The sequence below is a fragment of the Camelus ferus genome, unplaced genomic scaffold, assembly GCF_009834535.1.
Source record: "Camelus ferus isolate YT-003-E unplaced genomic scaffold, BCGSAC_Cfer_1.0 contig385, whole genome shotgun sequence".
Taxonomy (NCBI): Eukaryota; Metazoa; Chordata; class Mammalia; order Artiodactyla; family Camelidae; genus Camelus; species Camelus ferus.
Window position 1 is genome coordinate 228,142 of NW_022589126.1, and position 25,866 is coordinate 254,007.

Genomic DNA, 25,866 nt, shown 5'->3' on the forward strand with positions numbered 1-25,866 from the left:
CAGGCGTGCTGGAAATTCTTTTGTGTCTCCCTTCACTTTCTCAACGTGTGTTTTTGACCCAGAATTAATTTCCATTTTTAGATGTATGTATATAAATTATACTACATATATATAGTTTTACTGAAGGCTTTGCAGTGGGCTGAGAAAACTTGCACTTTGCCGAAGTTACGACGACAGTCAGACTTTGTTCTTCCATCACCTTAATGCTCTGCCTTTCAGTATATGTTCCATCTGGATTTTATTTCAGTGTAAGAAAGTGAGGTTAAAAACGCAGACTTCCTCGCTGCTTTTTCTAATGGCTTAGCGAGCTCGGCCAATGTGGTAGAAAGTAAATGTATTCTCTCAAAAAAATTAATAAATAAAGAGTCCACAGGACCAGCCACCGTATTGGCTAAGAGTGTGGAATCTCGCATTTAATCTCCCCAGTGATGCTCTGAGGCAGGGGCTACGGGTCCCAGCTTCTGGCAGAAGTACCGAGGAGGGATGGGGGAGGACAGGTCCCAGTCTGCCTGTCTGGAGTGTAGTCTTGACCAGAGTCTGTGTCCCGGTTACCACGAAAGTCATCTGCAGAGGGGCCTCCACCGTGAGCCGTGGCCCCACCCGTGTTGGGACCACCTCCCTCGAGAGAGCAGCTCCCACAGGAGGGAGGGCTGGCGTCAGCAACCCCTGAATCTCGTCCCTCGAAATACCAAAAATATTCCATAATAGGTCCAGCTGTTTTTGCAAAAATGTACACTGTATACTTCCTGGGTCTTTTTTTTTTTTTTTTTACTGACGTACAATTGATTTATAACATTGTGTCTGTTTCTGGTGCCCAGCATCATGATTCAGTCACACTTGTACATACATAGATTCCTTTTCAGATTCTTTTTCACTGTAGGTTATTACAAGATACTGAATGCAGTTCCCTGTGCTCTACAGAAGCTTGTTTATCTATTTTATATCTAGTGGTTTGTATCTGCAAATCTCAAACTCCTAATTTACCCCTCCACCCTCTCCCCTTTGGTAACCATAAGTTTGTTTTCTATGTCAGTGACTCTGTCTCTGTTTTATAGATTTCTTAGTGTCATTTTTTCCACATATGAGTGATATCATATGATATTTTTCTTTCTCTTTTCTGACTCACTTCACTTAGAATGACAATCTCCAGGTCCATCTACATTGCTGCACATGGCATTATTTCATTCTTTTTTATGGCTGAGTAGTATTCCATTGTATAAACAGACCACAGCTTCTTTATCCAGTCACCTGGGTCATTTGTTAATTGGAGCACAACTAACGCCTCTGGTCACTCACTGCCTCCACAGACATAGTGAAGAAACTTATGGTTACCAGGGGGGAAAGGAGATGGGAAGGGATAAATTGGGAGTTTGAGATTTGCAGACACACACTACTGTATATAATGTAGATAAACAACATGGTCCTACTGCGCAGCACAGGGAACTGTATTCAATATCTTGCAATAACCTATAATGAAAAAGCATATGAAAACAAATATATGTGTATATCTCCATGACTGGGACGTGCCACTGTGCACCACAAACTGACACACGGTAACTGACTACACTTCAATTTAAAAAAAAAATCACTGCCTCTTTCTTAGGAACAGGCTGACTTCTTCCAGACAGGAGATGTTGAAACGGCTGAGCACAAACCATCCACACCTTCCTTTTCCACCAGGTCTTGCTTTTAACCGATGTCAGCGACCCCACACCTAGAATTCTGGGATCAGAGACTGGCTCCAACTAGAACCCTGAATGTCCACCCATGACCACGAGGACAAGCACAGGGTGAGCTCTTGGCTGAGTCCAGGATGTGAGGGAGGTCACCCAGTAACCAGACCAGAGTCCCCAGACTCATCATGGACGGTCATAGGAGGTACATACATAATAATTTTATTTATTATCAACTTTTAACTAAAAGTTTGTCAATCGTGGGATAGAGGAAGGGAGGAGGGGAAAAGGAGGGACAGGAGGAGGGTTACGGTTTCTAAGACAGTGAGAACTGTCACTTCATTCTGAACATAAAGGGCACTGGCCCCATCACCACCTGCGTCCCCATCACCACCCGCATCCCCATCTGGACCACGAGGATGGGCTCGCATGAGAAACTGTCAGGGAGGCATCACTAGGTTTACCTGTGTAAACACCGTGTTTAAAGTTTCTAATCTGAAAAACTTGCTGGATCCCTCGAGCTTCGGCAAATCGCCCCCTTGAACAAATTCTACTTGGAAACACAACTGCGTGATAAGATTATCTGTGTGAACACAGTCAGGGCCCGTCCTCCTTTAAGTCAGCGTCCTCCCACTTTGCAAAGAGATGACCAAGCCTTGTTCCACCAACTACATTAGCCAACGCCACTCCAGGCAAATGCAGAAGAGGGTCACCCGTAAGCAGCCCATGTTGGGGCCGCCCTCCCTGTAGCATCCTTGCACTCACATCCTGTCCTCGTTCAGCAAGGCCCCTCCGTACGGGTGGCTGTAGACCGTTATTCCTGCAAAAACAAATTGAAAAGTGAGCCCGCAGGCGTGCCCTGCCTCCGTCTACGCACAGCCCACCTCCAAGCCACGCCGGAGATGCTCTGTGCCCGGGTGTGGGTGGCACACCTGCCCACGAACGGCACCGCCGTCGTGAAGCTCCGCCCGTCTGCGCTGGCACTTTGTGGCCGCTGCTCTCAGAAATAACCACATGCACCGGACATGCTACAGGACAGGCTCCGTGCTAACACGCTACCACGTTTTACCGTCTCCTCCTTGAAAGCATCTCTGCAGCATAAGTGATGTATTATCCACAACACAGCGATGTATTTAAAATTAAACTAAAATGAATATATTACTGCGGGGAACCAGACTCAGAGAGGCCAAACACCAACGTGCAAAGGGGGTTGTTTGATGGAAATCAGGTCAATACTCAGAAATTCGCCTCTAGATCAAAGCAAGTCCAGACAGAGAGAAAACAAACCCTCCGCTGGGCCGGTTTGGTCTGTGGAGCTGTGCTGTGTGGCTCTGCGTGCCCTTGTGCGCCGGTGTCCTGATGGTGGCGGCCACCCACGTGTCAGCGCAAAGGACGCCATCGTGGCCACCGCACGTGACGCCACACAGGATGCTCTGCCCGCCCCAGCAAGCACCAGCCAACGCAGTCTCACCGAGACCTCCGTGACCATCACTGCAAGTGAAGTCAGCCAGAAAAAGATTCCCCCCTTACGTGTGGAATCCAAAACAAAAGGACGCACGTGAACTCATCCACAGAACAGAAACAGACTCACAGACACAGAGAACAAACTTACGGTTACCAGAGGGGGAAGTGTGGGTGGGGAGGGGAAAAAGGTGGGTTTTTTTCCTCAATATTAAGATTAATTATTATATTTATTGACTAGTAGGTGCCAACTGTAAAAAGGTTTTAAATAAAGAGCAGGGTAAAGAATAAAATGAAAATAAATTATAATCCAATGGAAAACCAGCCAGAGGTAATCTCTATTTGCATTTTGATGTTCATTATTTCAAAATTTCCAGGGTTTTCTCTACATATACATAATCATTATTGAATTACATTTGACCTTGTGTATCTTCCCTTTCATGGGGTCATTCATGACCATCAATTAACTTTTTTCACTTCCTTCGTGCAAAATTTGTATAACCCATGTGCTCCGCCAGAATCAAAATTCACCAAGTTATTTTATTCATTCTGCAGAGTCACTATGTCTGTGATCTTTTGATTAATCCCTCAAACACCTGTCCTTTGGGCATCCTTCTTCCCCTGGGAATGTTAACAGTATGTTTTTTCAGCCACTTCCCACCCAAGGATGTTTCTGTGGCCTGTTTACTATATGAGCAATACTTCCACTAGGTCCAGAATTTTTCTTGTCATATTCTGTAGGCAGGATTCCATGACCTGCTGGCTTCTGAGTGGTTAAAAAGTCAGAGACCAAACTCTGGTTCCTCCAAGTGGAGTTGCTCCAGTCCTGCCAGGACCGAAGCCCCTGGACGTCACAAAACAGCAGGGACAGGAACATTCTGACAGGCGGGAGGAAGGCAGCAGCTGCCTGGGGACCTCGGGACGTGAGGAAGGACACTTTGGTGAGTTCCCTGGTCTCCTTACTGCTTCCACAGACCCCAGCCACGGACTGCAGAAGCCTCCAGATGGGAACTGCCCACAGGGAGAGACAAGAAGTTCCAAGAAAGCCAAAGGGCCCAGCAAAGGGTGGCTCAACGGAAGACAGCCTTCTTGGCTCCAGCCAAACACCCTCTGCCGTTTCAGCAGCTCCCCTCTGGAAGCTGATGTTCCCCCCTACCTGACAGACAGGTGGCTGTCTCCCCACGGGGGTCCGCAGGGAAGCCTTGCCTTCTCCTCCACCTGGCCACGGTGAGACTCACCGAGGCCCAGAGAGGCAGCGACCGTCACCACCCCACCCTCCACAGCCCCCACCCATCGGGAGGGGGCCAGCAAGGAGCTGAGTCCCCACGCCCACCTGGCAGTAACGGGACAGGACGTGGCCACGTGGCGTCGGGCCGTCAGCACTCGGGTTCCACCACCAGCCTCCACCCTGTCATATGGCTCAGAGGGGTCTGAGCCTCCGTCCCATCTGGCACCCGTGAGACAGAAGGAGGCCACGCAGGGTGGGGAAGGTGCTACCACATTGCCTGTCCCCTAGTGTCGGGGGGCTGTGGGGGTGCACGCACTTCCCTGACTCAGGAGCCATGAGACAGGGCAGTCGGTACCTCATTTTGCAACATATGTGTCAGCAACACTCAGGGGCAGAGCCGAACCCCACCCTCTAGCCAAGGTGGTGAAGGGCAGGGCGCCACTCAGCCAGGCCGGGGTCAGCGGGCCCAGTTATGTAAGGTAAACACGCACATCTACCCAGCTCGTGCCGTGCTTCAGAGCAAGGATGGCCCGCTGGACACGAAACAGAGCAGCAGCAAAAGAACACGTAGCAGGATTCGGCATCTCTCAACACGGCAACCAGCGTGTCCAGGATTCAGCGCAGAACGCCCTTCACAGCTAGAACTAAGCTAATCGCAGCTTGAAAGAGAAAAGATGACACACGGACGTCGACGTCAAGATGAATCGGAATGCTAGAACCACCTGACAACAGGCAACACAAACATAAAAAAAATCAACGTGTCATTACGAATTCCTTTGAAACGTGGGAAAAATGAAAGAAAGGTCGACAAAGAGACAGAAGCAATGAAAAACAATCACGGGGAATAAATGGCTTTTTTCAAGTCAACACAGCTTTTCAGCAAACGAACAAACAGCTCCGCCCTTTCAGGACATGATGGGACCGGGAAAATTTGGTAACTCAGAAGACAGTGCAGGCAAGACCCGAATGACGGACACCTGAGGTCTGGGCAACACTGTTGCTCTTTATCTTAGACACACACACGCACACGATTTCTCCTCTCACGTGCTCCGTGGCTAACCTTCCACAAAGCAGAGTGTATCTGCCTTAAATCCCTCAACCAACCTCTCTGCACCTCGCCCCTCCTGGGCTGAGCTCCGTCTCTCGACATTTCCATCTTGCCAGCTGCACGGAGGCCACGAGCTCCTTCCTGTTTTACCTTTCTTCCTAACGATTCTGGGAAACTGTGCTGTTGTTTTTTCGCTTCTCTGCCTGCTCCCCACCCTTCCGCCCACGGCCTTCTTGCGTTCCGCGTCTCGGTCTGATCGTTGGAGGACTGGCTGCCTCAAGGACCCACTGAAATCCACCATCTTCGTTGCGCTTAAGGCGGCGTGGTTCCTACTCACGACTGCTCTGCTGGACTTCTCTCTCTGGTCTTCTGCATATTTACTTGCATCTAATGTGTGACTCCAACTCCAACCTTTCCTCCCTTTGCTCCTTCCTCGGAAGATGCCCATTTCTCCTGAATTATTTCCTGCGTCATCAGTGTTGAACACTAAGTCATTCATTCTCAAAGCTCAGATTTATATTTTAATCCTGTAAGCCTTCTCTCTAAACTTCTAGTGGTCAGTTCTTTTTTTTCCTTTCCTTTCCCCGTCCCCCCAAAACCTCCACCTTTTCTCCCCTCTGGACGTTGTAACTTCATTTTTTGGCCCCAGGTTCATCCCAGCCTTGCCTGGGTTATGTCTACACTGTAGGCAGCAACCTTCCAATCGGTCACCTGATTGCACCCAGCACCCACTCCCCTTACAAAAGGGCCTCCACGTTGGTGGATTTCTGTATGGACTGGCTGCCAGGTGGAACCTCCCCATTACTCTCCACATCTATTCAGAATTTAGTCCGTGTCTTTCACTGTTTACAACACCATCTTCTGAAAGTAGTGAATTATAAGGAATAATAAAAAAAAATCACATTACCGTACTGTCTCGAGTCCACAGTGGGGGGTAGGAGCCTCCACAGGATAAGGTTGTTCAGGTGGTTTAGATAGGACGGGAGGGCATGGAAGCCCTTCTGATTATACCACACCTAGAGAGGAAAGAGAACATAATGGCCCTCGGGACATCGGTCTGGAGTCCCCTCGTCAGTGACCCTCGGACACAAGGAAGACGTGTCGGCCTCCACGTCCCCTGAATCCCAGCCTCAAATAACGTCCCTGTGTGGCTGACAGACAGCAGTAAATTCCCACCTGCTAATTGCATAGTTATCTCCAGCCCGCAACGGACAGCTAAAAATAGACCCATTTCCCCCAGCACAGCAAACACGACTGCTGATCTAGAATTCTATTCTCACAGCCAAAGAGGGAGGCGAGCCCCGCATCTTTCTTTTTTCCTTTCTCAGTCAGCAGGCTAATGAAATTGGACCTGCAAATTAAGAGCATGGAAACGATAAGAAGAAGAAAAAAATGATTACTTTCAAATTAACAACTGAATCCGGAACATCATTTCGCAAAATAAATTGAACTGAACATTTGCCAAGCAAGGAGAGTAAAGGAGCGTGAGATGGGACAAAAGAGGAGGAGAAATTGAGAGACAGGTAATGTTATTAAAGCTGCGGTCTTAAGAAGCATAAAAAGTGCTAATTGAACCATCCGTACCTATATTTCAAACCATTGATATTTCAGTGAAAACTTTTCTAAAGTACACTCAGTTTGGAATGTGGGTGAGCGTCTTTAAGAGCATAATAAACTGATAAAAAAATAAATTTCTTCTGTAGAGTACAGGGAACTATATTCACTATTTTGTAGTAATTTATAATGAAAAAGAATCTGCAAGGAATATGTATATGCATGACTGAAGCATGACGCTGTGCACCAGCAACTGACACGTTGTAACGGACACATTGTAACTGACACGTTGTAACTGACAGGTTGTAACCAACACCATGTAACTGACAAGTTGTAACCGGCACATTGTAACTGACACCATGTAACTGACATGTTGTAACTGACAATATTGCAACCGACACATTGTAACTGACACTTTGTAACTGACTATACATACTTCAATTTTAAAAAAAAGAGCATCATAAATCAACTGGCAAACTTTGCTCTGAATTCATTTGATTGGAGAGTTTGTTTCTCTGGAAATGTTCTTTTGTGACAGACGGTCTTCTCTGCAGAACGAGAGCTGCTCCCCTAGGAAGTTACTGCTTGGGCACGTTCTCACAGTTTCTACAAAGTGAGGACCTGATCTCAAGCCCCGTGATTCCCACTGACTTCCCAGTTCATCACACGGTGACCAGTTCCTTTGAACCAGGGTCCTGTGTGGCAGCTCCTGGGTTCATGGGGACAGCAGAGTACCAAATGCTATCGTTCACAACAACACCTTGTCCACACAAGATGACGTTCCCCAGTTCTTTCTCACATGGCCCACTTCTTAAGCAAGTCAGAAAGCAGACCCATTATCTCTCTTTCATACCCGATCGCCATGCCCTCCTTTTTTCAAATATTTTCTTAGGTTCGTAGAGGAATCATTAGCAGTCACTTTCTGAGCCCCAAGGAGGAAGAAACGCCACTCGAGCCCTGCTAACCACAGAAGCCGGGGCCTCCTGGAATGCCCTAGCCTGTGCCCAAGGAGACCTGAGGTCATCAACAAAGAAAAATGTTAAGACCCATGTGTGAATTCACAAATACACAAGTGTGCTGTCATCTAGACACACGATCCTACGAAGTAGGGGACAGCCTGGGTTCCTTGGATGGAGAAGCCCGCCGGGTCACAGGCCGGAGGGTGTCGGCACCTCCTGGACCCAGCGCAGCGATCTTCACCCCGACCTGTGCTGCCCCTGGGCCTCCCCACTCCCTGCAGGCTCACACACACCCTTACAGGAGTGCTGGACGCAAGTACCAGCAGATTCCTGGAAATGAGATGAACTTGAGAATATGCTTAAGTCAAGGGACGGCTCGATGGGCTGACACAGTAGAAAAACTGCTGATGGAAACTGGAACCTCCTGGTCCCACCGGCCACGACCTTCCTCTCCCCCCACATCTTGGATCCCTTGAACTGTTTAACTGGAGGGAAACAAATCTGAAAGGCAATGCCAGTCTCTGCCCCAGATCGGCTGTTTTCAAACATTGCGTTGTTTCATTTGGTTTTAATTTTTGTTTAAAAAGTGGGGTGATTTTTTTTTTCAGCTTAAAAATGACACTGTGCAAAAATATGGACGTGCAGGGGAGCAGCTGTGATGGAGTGGAGGCGGGGGGCCCTCCCGTGCTGGGTGGCGTTTACAGCCCCGTTTCCTCGCCTTCCCGGCATCCTCACCCTCTGCTGTCTGACTTTGAAGCCCCCCCACCGTACCCCGACCCTGAGCCTGGGCTCAGCCACGTGGCTTGTTTTGGCTGGCGGGGTGTGACACCGGCAGAGGTCTGGAAGGCGCTGGTACATCCCGGCAGCCCCTCGGGTGCCTCTGCCGTCGCCATGGCAACATGCAGACACAGAAGCAGAAGTGGGTCCCCCGCCGCCAGCCCCGCCGAGGCCAGCAGCCGGCGAACCTCCTGACCCAGGCACACAGACCTCAGGCCCAGATGTCGGCAGGGACGCCTCAGAACAGACGCCAAGTCACAAGGCACGGCTGGGCAGTGAGAAGCTCCGTGAAGGCTGCTGAAGGAAGGATAGTGCTAAGCGACCCTGTCGGGGGGCATGAGGGCTTCTAGGGACTTAAGTGGTGTCACCTGGAGAACGTGACATTCTCAAAATGCCCACAATTACTTTTAGAGGGTGCAGCACATCCTGACAAGAATCGTGAGTGCGGCTGAAGGACCCCAGTTAGATAAACAGAAAACCCAGCGTGGGGGAGGGTGCAGCTCAGCGGTGGAGCATGTACTCAGCACGCACGTGGCCCCAGGTTCAATCCCCAGCACCTCCACTGAAAAAGAAAGAAATAATCACAAAGAGTCTGGGATTAACAGACACACAGGACTACACATAAAACAGATAAGCAACAAGGACCTACTGTACAGCACAGGGAACTATATTCCATTTCTTGTAGAAAGCTGTAATGGAAAAGAATCTGAAAAAAAAGTGTATGTATCTGTATAACTGAATTGTTTTGCTGTATGCTTGAAACTAACATTGTCCACTGACTACACTTCGATAAAAAACAAGAAAAAATTAATAAATGGAAAACAAAATTACCTCCTTCCCCCTCCAAAAAAAAAAGGAAGGAGGAAGGAAGGAAGGAAACGAACCCGGAGAGCCCCCAGGGAGGTTCATCTCAGGGCGCGGCCAAGCTGGACCAGCCAGGCTCTGGGAGGCCGGCTCTCCACGGGCAGGAGGCGGGCTGAGAGGCCGCTCACGTGGGCTACTTCCAGGAGCATCTTCCCCTGTGGCCATTGAGGATGACGGAAGAAGCGCCAGGCAGAAAGCAGACCGAGGGCCACTGAGAACGCGGCAGTGGGGACACTCTGGGGACTGGGATGGGGGTTGAGCTGGGGAGCACGCCCCCCCGACACTGGGGTAGGGAGGTTGGCACGGCCCCCGGGGACCCCAGCCTACAGATTCGCCAGCTGAATGAAGGCCAGAGGCGGGTGGTCCTGACGGAGGTGGCTGTCTGCACCATTTGGGAAACGGCCGATTGACTCGGAGGCTCAAGGGGCCGTCTGAATGTCATTTCAGTTCTTCTGTAGACTGGCCTTGACTTGGGAGAAATTTGCTACACATTCAGTGAACAATATATACTTTGGAATGATCTTTTTTTAATTTTTCATGGAGTTGCCGGGGATTGCCAGGACCTGGCTTGTTCACGCCGAGCACGTGCTCCACCAGCGAGCTACACCGCCCGCCCCCAGGATGAGGGTGCTCTTTATGTCAACATTTAAGATTGAGAAGAGTTCCAAGGAAGAGCTTTTTCTCTTTTCCTTTTTTCCTTTTCTTCTCTCCCCAGAATGTCTTTCTAAAAGCTCTGGAAATAAATTCTGGGGTTTCCTTCCCTGCCAGCCCAGAAGTCAGAAGGCAGCAAAACGCAGTCACTGAGGGAGGAAGTTAATCTCCTTTCAGGAGCATATTGTGGCTCCACAAAACAGACCTTTCATGTCAGGAATCCTGAGTAACAACAGTTCCTCAGAAAAGCAACTATGTAGCAGTAAGAAAAAAAGACAGAAAAAAAAAAAAAACTACTTGAAGGCTATTCAAATGCATAAAATTCTGTCTGGGAACAGAAGGAATGCCAAACACCAGGAGGGAAATGTTTGGTCTTTATAAGTGAAGTGTACATATTCTAGAGAGCATTTTGATTAAACAAGCAAGATGCTCCAGATGTGAACGAAATCGCCCGTAAAGTTTCCACAAGCGACAGTCTACAACATCGTGGATTTATTAATCACCAGCCCACTCCTGTGCCAATTTCCCTTTTTCTCCTTAAAAAAATTAACTATGAAAATCGCACACTCTGTGAATGCACTGCAAAGGCCAACGTGAAAGGCTGGTGGTTAATGGCTGGAAGGTTAGAGGAATTTCTGACAACCGATGCCCTTTGCAGCCCGACGTGGGTGTTGTGACTTCTCGGCTCCCTGAGAAGCCCCCTCCCCAAAGGGCTGGATGCACGTCGCCTCCACGGCCAGCGAAGCACACGTCCAACATCAAAACCTGCGGAAGTCACAACTCAAACATGTCAACATGGAAGACAAGCAGAGATGGATAGGAGCAGGTGTCAGGGATACACGCGAACCACGTGCGCCATGGGGACCGTGCCCTGGGTCCCTGAAAGCGAAGGAAGACACGACGGCCCGCCGTCAGTCAGAAGGCCTGGGATGTGCAGAGATGAAAAAGGCAAAATGTCCTTGGACGAAATGAACAGATTCCTTCTACAAACTAAGTCCGTGTTAATAACAGCCACGCCATGTGCTCAAAAAACCGGCAAGTGCACAATAGGTTATTTTTCCAACAGTCTTGATATTCTCATACTGAGCTGTGTGTGTCTTCTCATGGGGGCTGCAGGCCAGGGGAGACAGGTCTGAACCAACCTGAGCTGCAGGAGGGGTTTCTGAACAGCCTACACACTGACTTGTATTTTTCATCAGGCGTGACTTTGTGAAATACGACTGTTAAAACTTCCTTCAGGGAGTCCACCGTGAAGTATGAATGTCAGCATTTTCATCGAGGGTTATGCTGTGAAAAACCCTTGCAAGGAAACTTTATTCCACTGAGTGAAACTCCAATCTGAACAAACACATATCCTGACAAGCACTTCTGCGTCCCCAGGAGCCACGGAAGCCACCGGGAACCACGGAAGTCCCCAGGAGCCACAGAAGCTCCTGGGACCCACAGAAGTCCCCAGGAACCACAGAAGGCCCCGGGGAACCATGGAAGTCCCCACCATGAAGCAGGACGGGTGCCCGCCTTCCTGGTCTCACTCTGTCTGACCTTGTGTCATTAGTTCCATGACAGGTTTGCAAGGAGAGACATCACTCCCATGATCTACTGTTCCCCAATTTCTCTCTCCAGCAGGACCAACCCCAGGCTATTCCCCCAATCGCGGAGACCGAACACTTTGGTTCTTTCCCCACCTTAAGCTGGCACTGACTTCTTCCATTAGAAAAACCTGTCATGATTCACCACCTCCTAGCTCCGACTGGTGGATAAAGGCGTCTTTCCTCTATCCCAGTCCTCATTTCCTCCCGTCCCTTCCTAATTACTAGGGATAGTCCAGCAGGGCTGGAACATCTGAGTCCCTGTGTGATCACTACGGTCCTGGCTTCAGCTCTGGGTCCATCCAGCGCTCGGGAGGACGAGGAATTTAAACGTCTATATGGAAGATCTCCAGGGAAACCAGCCCCGCTCCCTCTCATCTTGATGGTCAGTGTCTTAAAAAATAGACGATTTTCTCATTTGCTTAAACCTATTCGGTGAATTCCAGTCTCAACAAAGAACAGTGACCTATTTTATCTATTTCGAGACATCCTGAAGGAAAACACTCCATTTCCTCTTTCAAGGCAGTGTTTATGGACAACTGGCTTTATTTCACAGTGACAGACTCTGGGACTGGGTGTGACTCCTCCTGTACCCTCAAATGCATTTGCAAAACACAGGTTCCCCTGAAAGCTTACTAAAACAGGAAAAAAAGAAAAGAGAGAAAAACCGTTACCTTTGCCAGAGTTTTTGGTTTCGATATATTTGAATTTGCATCTTGATCGGGGCTGCTCACTCCAAAAGACCAGCCTCCAAGCCTAGAAACAGCGAACATGGTGTTAGTGCTTGAATCATGGAGGGCAGCCATCACCTGTCACCTGTTGCATTGGGTATATTGGCCTTAGTATGGCAGCCAGCTGACTTTCTGGGTTCCGACGTGGCCACACAGGGGCTCAGCCTGCAGAAGGAAGGGCCTGGCTTGCAAGGCATGCATCCAAGGATGGCACTGCTTATTTAGAAGCGTTGGATAAAGCCTGCCACATTCGAATATGAGCTGCTCAGAAAATAGCATCTTGTTAGGAAATATACACCACGTACAGGGCCCGGTGTGATCACCTGCATGGTGGGTAATTTAATTCCTGGTCATTCCTCTTACCGATGGACTCCCTGAATCACTCAGTGTCTCATGCTCTTCTGAGTTACCCTGTTTGAAATTGTTTTGTCTTCCTGTATCTTTTTTTTTTTTTTTTTTTGTATTGAAGTACGGCTGATTTACAATGTTGTGTTAGTGCAGCAGGGCATAACAAATCTGACTCTGTATCAGATATGTTCCTTTGGCTCTAACCCTGGGCTCTGTTTCCTGTGCTGAGTCATGCTGGTTCTGCACCTTTTGTTAAAGAATGTTGCCTAGAGCCTGAAACAGACTGGAGAGCCCATCCTCAAGGCTCTGACCTTTAAGGATAGAACACTTTCCCAGTGTTAAGAGGGATAAAAAGTTGCAGAATAGAAAGTAACATTTGTTTTGCTGGAGGTTTGCAGGGGCACCATGAACTGACCCACATCCGCAGCTGCAAGAACAAAGGATTTCAACACCAAGAAGTTTGCACCAGCCAACCACACCCCCGCCCCTTTTTAGTATAAAAGGAGCCTGGGTTCTGACTTGGGGAAGATGGTTCTCCAGAACATTAGCCCCCCATCTTCTCAGTTTCCTGGCTTTCCAAATCAACTTGTTATTCATTGCCCCATTCAGGAAGGCACCCCAGAGCACTTCAGTTGGGGTAAATTTCCTTCTCTTTGGGGTTCTCACAATACCCTACATTTCCATTTACTGTGTCAATCACTACAGTGGGTTTTAATTGTCTTTTTGCTACTTTATCTTTCGTGCAGCTCTGTGAGTTTTTCCGTGGGTGGGGATGGCATCCTTTGTCTCCAGATCCCACGGGCTGTGTAGTGCCTGGCGCTCATTAAGCTTCAAAAAATACTGGGTATTGGAAAGAACAGCCCATATTTAACTGTGTCTCCTGGTCTCTGTATAAGGGGAGACTGGTGACCAAATGTCCACCATAGAGTGGCCCTGCGCTCAGCAGACACTGGGGCAAAGGCATAAGGACACGTTCCCACCTGCCTCAACTTAACTCATCCATCCGTCCGTCCCTTCATCCCAGAGATGTGGAATGAGTGAAAGTCAGTGGTGAGAATCTTATGAAGACCTGCACCATTTCTTTGGAATTTTTATGAGCATCAAGGTTATTAGACTTTAGGGTTTTTAAGAACATCAGCATCTGAAACAACAGGACTTCCCCAGTAATGTGAAGAAGCGGGAAAGACCTGGGACTGTTCTGAACTCACCTGGGTTTCTCAGCCGGTGCCAGCAAATACTCCTCCAGGCGCAAGGCCGAGAGATTCAGCAGCCTGTGGCCCAGGCGGTTGGCCAGGTAGGGCGCCTGGACACTTCCATTCGGACACTTCTGGAATTGTTTCCAAAGACATAGAGCTGAGACTTGTTTATAACCCCCACGCGGGTTTGCTGACAGTAAAGTAAATGTGACTTTTCCTGGCTTTCACTTTTTTAATGGATTATCTCTGGGCTTTCTCAAATATGTCCTGGTTTCTCAAATCTCTTTTAAGAGTCAGCTATATTTCAGAATTACACCAGAATTCCACTGTGCCCTTTGCCATCAGTTCTATTCAGGAAACTTCAAATCCTTTCCTGTGTGCAAGTTTGAGCCGATTTGGAAGGACTGACTGAAAAGGGAAAAACCTGTTTTCACTGGGGTGGTGCTGCATGCGGTGAACCAGAAGAGAGTCGGAAGGTAAGCAAGGAAGCTCAAAGGAATGTGTTTCTTCCCTCAGTGCCTAAAGCCAGCTTCCTCTCGTGGCTCTCAAAGGCATCTCTGTTCAAAGTAAAGTCTCCTTTCTCGGAAGGAGACTAACCTTGGACCATTGTTGGAGGCTGGAGAGCCACGGGGTATTTAATACCAATACACGTACATGGATATATTCCTGCAGACCTGGGACTTTTGCATGGCACCTATCAGTTTAAAGAGAAGGAAATATTTCACCATCTGGCAAAAAAAAAAACAGTGAACCAGAGAACCAGCCTTGGGTGGGAGCCTTCCTCCCACACCCCTCTGCCTGCATCTCCTTTGGGCCAACCTTGCAGAGCAGCGTCTGGACATCTGCGAATTCCACCTCGACTCTCTGTCCCCTGAGATAGCCGGACTCCCCACGTGTGGACCAGCTTTTCTCAAAGCACGTGCCCAAGTACACAGGTGCCCCCAAAGGGTCTCTTTAGTCATGTAATTTGCCCGGAATTCTATGTCTTCTCTGCCCCACTGTGACCCAAGCACGCACACCAGAGGATGCATCATGGAAGAGCTGTAACAAAAACACCTGTTAAACAGGGCTCTCTCTGGCTTTTTCTGCAATTTACTTGGCTACGGAATTTTTCATGGGAAAATTTTTCCTCTCACACACAGATGACAGAACTCTTATGGGTCATGTAAGTTGGCGTAAAATTTAGGAACGCCAGCATCGACCATTCTGATATGTGTTCATTTATTCCTCTGCTGTTGACACTCCATGGAATTCCCATCAATTTTAGGTAGCTTGTAATAAAAGGTACCAGTGTAATGAAATGATTAAATCAAAGCCACAAAGTAAGAGCTTGGAGGGAAAAATCAGACAGTTTATGAGTTAATGGAATAAAGCAGACAAAGAAGAAAGAAATCACTGTGTCAAAAAAAAAAAGGGTGAGCAGGAAACATCTGGTCACTGGGAAGAAGCACCAAATATAGGTCTGAGTGTTTGACGGCTGAGGCCACAAGGCTAACATGTAGAGCCTCACTAATTCTCTCTGGCGGTCACCACCTCGGGTGTCCACCGTGGGCTCTGCCCTCACTTACCCCCGGACACTTGGTCTAAGAGGAGAATGCAGACCAGGCCCACCAAAAAGGAGACTTTCCAAGGTCACTGCACTCATAGGAGGAATGTACCCCATGGGCCACTAAACAGACAAGGCTCTGGTGACATGTTCGTTTACGTGACTGCTTTCTTGACAGAGCCTCAATCAACTTAAACCAAGATTTTGGCTTTTCCTTTTGTCTCTGTAAATCAGGACTGCCACATCAGCTTGGTGACCGTGGCTAAGAGACCCACGCCTTTTATTAATTACCTTCTGAGGTTTCCTTTGAGTTGAGTTCCAGTCAATTTTCCATATAAATTTCAATTCATTCTCCTTTGCAGAACAGATGGCTCTCACTTTAACAGTGGAATACATTATTTCTGTATTTTTTTTAAATTATAGTCAATTTACAATGCTGTTTAGTTTCTGGTGTACAGCATAGTGATTCAGATATACATATAAATACACATTCTTTTTCAGATTCTTTTCCATTTTGTTATTACAAGGTATTGAATATAGTTCCCTGTGTTGTACAGTAGGTCCTTGCTGTTTATCTACTTCGTATAGAATATTAGTAATCCCAAACTCTTAATTTATCTCTCCCTTTCCCGTTTGGTAACCATAAGTTTGTTTGCTCTGTCTGTGAGTCCAGCGGCACAAGTGAACCAATTTACAACATCTCCGTATGTTTTTGTATTAGTCAGAGCTGACAGAGCTGAGTAACATCTAGCCTTGTTACCTAGATCTCAGAACTCAGATAAAAATATAAGAAGAGCCTTGAGGTCATCCTGCCTTGAAATTCTGGGACATTTCTCCCTAAAGGGGCAATTGTACCTTCCTCGTCATCAATCGAGGAAGATTCATTTGCTTCATAAATGCCCCTGGGCTGTTACGATGCCGATCAGGAGAGGGTGGGCAGGAGGGCCACCGTGGGATCCATGGGACATTCGTGTTGTGTCCTGAACCCTTCCCAAGAAGCAGCTCATCAAGTGACCCTAAAAGTCACAGAGGTCACTTCAGTTAACAACGCAGGTTTTTCAGATGGGATAAACTCATTTTTGTCACTCGAGGTTCAGATGTTTTAAAAAAATCAAAATCTCTACAGAAACTTACCTGGCAGCCACAGGGATCCTGGACTCCTGGGGGAGGGGCGGGGTCCGTGTGCCAGCACGGAGAATTCTTCCTAATGAAACAGAACCAGAAGCACCTCTCAGATCACACAGCTACTGGGTTTGCACGGAGGAGCGTCCACCAGACTAGACCACGGCTCACAAGATTATCACCTCCTGCCACACGAGGCCAGCTCTGCATTTGTCTGCACAGCTTGAGCTGCCCATCTGATGACCACGTTCTATTGCAATGACAATATTTCCATTACATTAAATGATGCTCACTCTGGTCGCTGTATTGAATGTACCACTGAAGCTCCCTGGGGCTTTCAGTGGGCGGTCCGGGGGCCATGGTGAATCCTGAATCTCCTCTCAAAACCAGGTTCCTTCAGCCCCAGTCTGGCTGGTGTTAATAAACACAAATTAATGAACACAATGAACTGCTAATTCCTTTTCATGGCATGACACCATAATTGAACCATCATTTACAGAAAAGTAGCGAACATTACAATGTCCATTAGGAGGAAAGGTTGTGCAGAAGAGACTGTTATGAAAACCACTTACAGCAGTGGTTGCAAACCTTTTCATTTATTTCTTTATTGACGAAGAGTTGGTTTGCAACGTTGTGTTAGTTTCAGGCGTAAAGCAAAGTGACTCTGATGATGCACACACATCCACGTCCTTTTTAGATTCTCTCCCATTATGGTTTATTACAGGACACTGAATGCAGTTCCCTGTGCTGTACAGTAGGTCCTTGTTGTTTATCTGTTTTATATACAGTAGTGTGTATCTGCTAATCCCAAACTCCTAAATTCCAAAGCTCTCCCACAGCCTTCCTCCTTGTTAACTTGGACTCATTTTTTCACTGCTGTTTTGTAAACCAAAATCTGCTGCAGTAATTGATAATCATTATTTACTCAGAAATTGGGAGAGAAGGAAGGAAATTAACATTACTGAACTTCGGGCACCCAGCTAGATATTTTGACTAAAACCTCTTGCTATCCCCACTGTTTGGAAGACTGAGTGAGGTTCTAAGAGATGAGGCAGCCGCCCGAGCTCACACTTTGGAAGGAGGGTCTTTTGAGCTCAGAGTCCCTGCTCTTTGCTCTGGGCTGTGCTGTTCTCACGTAAGAACACCCAGGTGAAAAACATCTGGTCCCATGAAAAGAAACTTGCCATTTCTCCAAACCAGGCGAGCAAAGTGTAATTTTTTGAAATACCAAAAATAATTTAAAGGCTACTTTCTTGGTTAATTAGCGTAATTATGGGACCCCGGTTTGAGAGTTAAAAGTGAAGAGGGAAACAGTACCTAAGGGAGTCATGTGTGTAATGAGACTGCCTTCTGTATCTGATGATTACTTGTGGGGAAAAATGAGTCTGTTTACACGTCTTAAACTCAGTGCGTCTTCCTTGCTTTGGCTGCAGGCTTTCGGTGACTGTTAGCAACTTTTATCACTTAACGAATGTTTTCAAAAAGTCTTCTTTGTCGCTTCCAAATCCGCCACTAACTCTTCTTCTAGCTTCCTATTTTAGAGGAAAAATATGGACCTGCCAGGTAGCATAATGATCAGTAATGGCATCTAACACACTTTATATCTGGACATCTCTCTTGGCCTCGGAGAAGTTTTGTGCACCAAAGGTCACCAGGAAGCTGCATAAGCATTTGTACAAGGAAGAGGAGATGAAATGTGAAGAATTTGATGTTTCCACTTAATCTTCCTCCCAGATTTCAGGAACCTAAGCACCCATCCCCTGTCTTGGTGAGCACTCCCTTATCGTGTTCTGTGGGACACAGGAGCAGTGATGGGGACCCCAACTGAGCGTGTGTGTGTGAGAAAGGCCTCCTGGTCCTGAAACAGAGCAGGACCCTCTGGGGTCTTCCCAGGACTGATTACCTCTCCAATTCCTCCATCTACCTCTTGTCTGTAGAAAAACTTAAGTCAAGGAATAAGTTCAATCAGAGAAATAAGAAAATACAGAGACAAGGGGAAACAGTCAAGCAAAACAAAATAATAATAGTTGAGCCATTAAACAAAGTCAGGGACCTTTAGTTCCTCCTCAAGGACTGGGGATAATATTCTGAGCCATATCCGTGGACGTGTTTTGCTTCCAATGACCTGCCTTAGCTCCCAACACCTCAGACACAGCAGTCAGGGGTTCTGGGCATCTTGTTCATAACTCACTCCAACTGCGCATGTCTTCAGTTATTTTTAGCCCTTTGTGGTTCCTCTGTATCCTACTGCTCAAGGTGCAGGTCCCAGCCTGCAGCAGGAGGTCCCAGCCCCTAGCCTGCTTGAAAGGCTAGAAGCATTTATCAACCTGACTTTAAACTGCACACGTTTTTCTCTCAAGCTATTTCCCACAGAGCCCCTTCTTGTGCATCCTTTGTTCTAAGAACAAGACTATTAAGAGAGCCCCAAAGCTGGAGGTGAACTTCACAACCAGCAGAGGGAAGGGGACCCCTGCATCTGCAAAAACAAGAACAACTCTGCAACAATTTGTTACCCTGTGTGTGATCTCTATGGAAACCAGCTCTGCCCCTTGAACTCCTGAACTTTTACTATAAAGTCCTGCTTTCTCTTCCTGGCAGGCTCACAGTCTAGAAGGCATCAGCCCACTGTGACCTCCCTTGCCTGCAAAGAAATACAGCTGCCTTTTCTGCTTCATCCAAACTCTGTCCTTGAGTCTCAGTTCGGTAAGTGGGGTGCGGAGGCCGTGTTTCGGCAACAATTTGACTTCAGAAACAGTAGAAGAGATCATTGCTGGAGGGGCGCCAGACACAAGCCTTGTGAAATAAAACTCAGTGTTTACATCTACGTGTCTGTTTCTAAAAGCTGGCAACTTTAGCACATTTTAAAAGTATTTAAATTACACATCATCTACTATCATGTGAAAACGTATAGTTTGGTTCGAGTTTATACTGCAGTAGCTTTTTCCGGAGACTTTTACTGCCTTCTTGGAGAAGAGGAGGTGAAGGTCAGAAATTCAACACAGTTCCCTGAGTGTGAGCTCAGACTACCTGAACAAAAAAAAAAGCCAATATGTAGAACTGAATTTCTGGTTTCAAAAAGGGTCTGCTAATCAATAATCTAAAGTCTGCCAGGAAGGGAAAATGTAGACATTGAATTCAATAATATGTTTCCACTAAGAGAAGAAAACTTATTTGTTTTCAATAAAATCTTTTGCTTCGGTCTGGGATGGCAGTGAATCAAAACTCGTTCAAATGGTTACTGGCATCCTTGGACGAGGACAGAGGCGGGAGAGATGGGGACCCACTGCCTCCATCCCCTGGAAAAGCTCCTCAAAATGAAACAGATGTCGGAACAGAATTCAGAAAACGTTCTCCTGTCTTGGCACTAATGCTATTCTTTTTTTCCCTCTTGAAAAACTAAATAAATGTCTTTTTTCCTGCCAACCTTCTCCTTCTTTGTTGCAACGTTGGGCTGGGACTAGGCAGGGCCCCGGGTTACATTACAATTTCTCAAATGTAGATGCTTTTTACATCCTGTGCATTTCTTCGGAGGGGAGGGGCATAAAAACATCACCATGGAAGCTTTTATTTCGTTAAATAAATTACTTTCTTTTTCAAGAGGAGACTAAAGTGAAACAACATAATTAATTTCCTATTAATGCTTCCGTCCTGAAGCCGCTAATCGTTGCTCAGCCTTGAGTTAATTACCAACATGACTAATGCACGAAACGTCGCATCGCAAATTAGAAAAACACATCGCCGGTTTTGCAGTGTTGTCTGGATTTGCCTATTTAGAACTTAGAAACAGATTTACTGCTTAACACATCATTACGGTTTCTGTCACTTTTCCCATTTAGCTCTCCCAGGGCTGTAAGTCCCCGAGAAAGGGCCACGTCCAGCGTCACTCCTGGTCCTAAAATGGCATTATGTTTACAGCCGATCCTCAGCAAATAACCACTGAGCAAAATAAGAGGTAAATTGCTCATGAAAAAAGGCATGCTTTGTGAAGGTTTTGTAAAAAGGTCATCTCTAGATTAACATTTTCAAATCCTAGAAAAACAGTCTTCAAAGCAATTCCTCCCCTCACTGATGTGACTGATTTTTGATGTTTCTTTACTTAAAAAAAAATTATAATTAGCCTTTTCCTACGTACAAGTTTACCCCGAAAAGCAAATAACAGTGAGTGCATATTTCATACCTGCTCCTTTATTCTTTTTAGTTTTACTCTTTGGCGGGAGGGGTGGTTATTAGGCAAATTGAATGTTATTCGTTACTAATGAATTTTTTGCGATGATACAAAGCATGTTGTCTTCCCAGGAAGGAAAGGGGTGACTGTGGAGCGTGTTTCAGGCCGTTGTAGACGGCGGATGAAACCTGCCAACCGCGTTACCAACCACGGGGCGCGGGGGGGGGGGTCCTCCCAGTCCGCAGGTTACTCGCTGGAGTCTGCACTTTTGCAAAGTGGCTCTGATACTTACAGGCCGGGGTTCGAGTCGGCACAGAGCAGGTCCCGATCTCCAAAGTTCTGCAAAAGCACGTGGGTCAGTCCCTTGTCATCACTCCGGCTGCTGCTCACAGGAAGACAGAGGAAATAAGACGGTCGAGGTCAGTACTCACCGACTGAGGTCATAGGACCCAGTCTGAGTTCATAGGCTCCTTACCTCCCCACCCCGCCAAGGGTCCTGGGTGCTCAGACCTTTTTTTATGGAGAAGTCAGACCAGCAACAAGATGAAGAAACGTCACAAGCACACTTCTGCTACCACAGGGGTATTTTTATATAGTTGCATTCAGGGCATTGTTTTTCTCATCTTGTTGCTTAATATTATGCTATCACCAACTCTGGTGTTTTTGTCTGGTTTTTAAAGATTAATTATAAAGGCTGCATAATATTCCTATATTGAAATGTGTAAAACTATTCTCGTAATGTTGGAGCTCTGCTTTGGTCTGAATATTTGTCCTCTGGCACACCCTTGCAACGAAACAACTTCTTATGTTTGTTTTTTTTTGTTTCCTTTTGTGAACTATATCCAACTTTTTCTCAGGGGGGAAAAGTCCTACTATGCTTTAGGTACACAGTGAATTGTAAGTATTTATTTGACTGGCACAAGTCTCAGAAGTTAATAGTTCAAACAGCCTCGCTGAGAAGCAAGGTCAAAGATAAGACACACTGTTCCTCCAGTTGGGGGCACATGTGGAAACAAAGTCTATATTACAGTTGATACATCAGTTGTAAGAAACATCTTGACCTGAGAAAACGTAGAGGAAACAATATTTTAAACCTGTCTAAACTGGGCTAACTGGGAGTGGGGTTCATATTAATGAATTAAAATTCTGCATTGTAGGATATATGAAAGAATCATTTTAACTAATTAAAATTCTGAGTTGTACGATTTATGAGAGAATACAGACTTACTGTTTTCTAGAACTTACACCACATCATTTACAAAATGCTTTTGAATAGGCATCTTTGGGAACACTTCTCCCCAAAAGAAAGCAAAACAAAAACATATTCTTAGCATGACACGTTACTTATATATGTATAATGACGTCAGATCTTTTTAGGAAGAAGCAGTACGCAGACTAACAAATGAACGTCAGTGGTTACTTCTAAAGAATTGACAACACTAGCTTCTCTTCAGAAACGCAAGATGGCTCAGTCTCAACCACTGATTCTTCTGACAAAGAAAAGTTGGCTCCCAGGAAAGCACAGATAAAAGCCCACAATGAGAAAGCATCCTTTCCCTAGGTGTGCGGTGACGCCCTCTGCGCAGAGGGGCCCTTTGTGGAGGGTCCTAATTCCCATAATCCCCTTGGCCAGTCTCTATGTTATCAACCTGCTCAAAACGCACCAGTGGCCCCCGGTCACCTAGGAGCCTTGGACTAGTTCGTAAGGTGCTCCACACTCTTACGGCCGCGATGCCTTTGGACCAACGCCCAGCATCCTCTCCCAGAAGACACGCCCACCCCAGCAGAGCCGCCTTCTGATTGGGCGGGCCTGCCTTGGAGGCGCGGCTCCCTCGGAGGGCATCCTATGTCTCTGCCACCTGATGGGGAGCCATCTGCAGCCACTAAGCTTCAAGCTCCTTTTCCCCCTCCGCCCGCCTCCTCTCCTACCCAGGGTCTGCCACACCTCCACTGGCTTTTCACCGTGGGCTTCCCGCCACGGAACAGAACAACCCGTCAGAGAAAGGGGACGAGGCTTAGGACGGTGGTTGGAACACAGCTGATTCTCAACAAAAATTAGTGGGACAAACTGTGATCGTGTTAAAGTGCTGAAATGGAAGACCCAACCCTTCATCTCTGTCCTCAATCTGGTCTTCCCAGGTTGCTTCCCTTCCAGAGAGGACCAGTCTTAATGGGGGAAAAAAAAGACCAACTCATTTGCCACATAAGTTGGGTATTTCTGCTGAAAAACGCACACACCACCACAGCACCCAAAACCAAAAGGAACATTCATAGGAGAGCTGCATCTTCCCCGCTGCACGAAACACAACACAGATTTTAAAATATCGAGGGGGTTTACAACTGGTCTAATATGACTCTCTACAGCCACAGCCAGAAATACACACAGGGATGAAATGCGCTGAAATTTACAGCCAAGGTCTGTCTCAAGTAGGCAGTGTGACCGCCGTATAGTCTTCAAGTTTCTGACAAATGAGAAAACAGTTTCAGAAGGAAGAGGACATATTTCCCACGGAAATGTTGCCTGTAAAAAGGAAACGATATTTGTGGCATCCGTGGAAACACTCTGAACTGCTCTCTTCTGACCCATGCATCCAAGAACAAACATGGAAGTTTAAAATACTTTTTCCTGAAAAAAAAAAATCGATCCACAAAGTAGTTTCCTTGGAATAATTACTAAGAAAAAGTTTCAACATGATGGTTTACTTTTCACGACTTTTTCCCTTTGGTCTAGAGGTCGCTGTTAAAAATGAAAAAAAGAACAAGCTTTGAATTTTCCCTGTTGTCGTAAAAATTCAAATGCTTGTTCTGAAACTCTTGCTTTTTGCTTGTCTTCAAACTCTTGGCTATATTTTAAAGTGCTGTTAAAAACACGAAGCCTGTTCTTAGCAGCTTCCAGGAGTTGGAAACTGTTTAATTGTGATTTAATTGTGATTCCAGAGGCAGTGCCTAAATGAGATACTTGAACCCAGACTCTGGGAGCTTCAAGATATGCAGAAGGGGGAAATCTCATTAAGCAAAGGAGACAGAAAGCAACGGACGGGTTCGTCCTTGACTTTTCCCTCTCATCCTGTGTTTGTTTAAATCTAATTCCAAATTGCACGCCGTTGGAAAAGCTGCAGAGACAGCCGCAAGCCCTCGGGGCCCGGCTCGCGAGGCTCATTGTGTTAATCAAGACATATTTGACAGAAGCAACACTAACACTGAGCTCCTGGTCGCCCACACCTGTGTGTCCCTGCGACTCAGCCCCCAGGTGGGCTGTCCCGCTCATTGCTCAGTGAAAAACGCCCGTCACCCCGGCCACTGCAGGGCTGGCCGGCAGCAGGTGCCCTGTGTCCACAGTGACCCGAATCCGGAGGGGAGCCAGCCACCTGGGGGTGGGGACCCGAGGTGGTCGGGGGCCCTCTCCTGGGTCCCCCATCTCACGTCGGTGAAATGAAATCCCTGAGGGCTCTGAGCGCTTCCTATGTAAATTCATCTGGAGGCCAAACTCAGACTGGTCTGAATTTATTGGCAGAAATGTGGACCTAAGCTGGCTTGAGAAGAGTCGGAGACTTCTCTGCAGAGCAGACCGTGCGGATGAAGGCCAGTGTCCCAGGAGCAACCCTGGAGGGGTTTGTGAAATATACCATTCATATACAGTTTTTTAAATCCTGAATGTCCTGGAACACGTCTCACCCTCCCAGTTCCTGGCCTGGGCCTGCCCGGGGCGAGCCTGGCCCTTTGCACGTCCCCTTTCTAAGCGTCCGCCCTGAGACAGGCCCGCAAAGAAGTGATAACTTCTCACCCTCCGGAGCCCCGACCTCCAAATCGGTGAAAACACGCGTCTACCGGAAAGTCGTAAAGCGTCAAGCCTCTTGCTGTTCGTACTCTGTCTGGACGTAATTTTGAAGCACAGGGAAAACCAAACAAGGTCCTTACCTGAAGAAGTACGTTTTGTCCGTGTCGTAGTGGCCCAGGGCCAGCTTGAGGGGAGGGTAGCTGACGGCCAGCGGCCGCACCATGAACAGGGCCATGGCCAGGCCCACGAAGAGCACGGGCAGGAGCAGGGTGGACAGGGTGCCTCTCCAGGCCCGGCAGGAGCGGCGAAGTCGCCTCCCCAGGAGGGCAGCAGTCTGGGCCAGTAGCAGGGGGCTACCCTGCAGGGCTGCGGTCCCGCCGCCTGCAGGGACAGGAGGATGGGCAGGCCTGAGTCCTCGGGGATGCGCATGGTCCCCAACACGCCCCGGTCCTGCAGACCCCTCATCGCCTTAGCTGTAAGCTCTTAGCTCCAGGACACCACCAGCTCCAAGGCTCCACCTGGGTGAGTGCTCTGGAAGGCGTCTCGTGACCTTCAGTCGCAGGAACAGAATTCACGGCGGACCCCACTCTGACCTTGCTTCAGAAGGGAGGGGGCAGATGGGAAAGGACAGAGAGAAGGGGCCTCGGGTGTATGCGTATGGGTTAAAAAAAAGTCTGCTACATGAGTAGGAATTCTAACGTCAAAAGGAACCAAAGCAACACGTCCCGATGTCCCCAAGTGCATGGATGGATGGAGTGTGAGTGGGGCTGAGAAGGGCTCTGCCCCATTGAGAATTCCCCATCTCCAGGCTGCCCCTGTCTGCTCGCACCCCGAGGTCCTCCCCGAGGAAGCCCCAGTTGCATCCTGGGCAGGAAAGATGCCTTTCATGAGGTCCTCCCTCCAGGCTCCCTTCCAGGGTGATCATCGGGGGAGGGGCGCAGAATCTCCATGGAAAGCCCGCCCCCGTTTGGGCCAACCAGCTGGTGAGTGCGACACCCTGGTCCAGCGTGAGGGGGACAAATCAGGAGCGAAAAGAGAGGCGGGCCTACGGACTGCAGCCTTCATTCATGTCTCAAGAAGACACGGCCTGAGACGCCGGCCACGCCCACCTCAGAAGCACCTTGGAAAATCTGATATAAAGAATTCCACAAGAAAAGGGGCCTTCCAAAAACCAGA

The 25,866-nt window shown here is 47.6% G+C and overlaps 1 protein-coding gene across 1 annotated transcript in view; it reads right to left on the reverse strand.

Moving 5' to 3' along the window:
* Positions 1 to 25,866, reverse strand: part of ABCA13 (ATP binding cassette subfamily A member 13) — a 149,130-nt gene that overhangs the window by 40,917 nt on the left and 82,347 nt on the right. Inside the window, 7 exon segments of the mRNA XM_032476330.1 lie at positions 2,439 to 2,493; positions 6,318 to 6,426; positions 12,479 to 12,560; positions 14,092 to 14,210; positions 16,760 to 16,829; positions 21,205 to 21,294; positions 24,831 to 25,071. Coding sequence (XP_032332221.1) covers positions 2,439 to 2,493; positions 6,318 to 6,426; positions 12,479 to 12,560; positions 14,092 to 14,210; positions 16,760 to 16,829; positions 21,205 to 21,294; positions 24,831 to 25,071 — 766 coding nt within the window.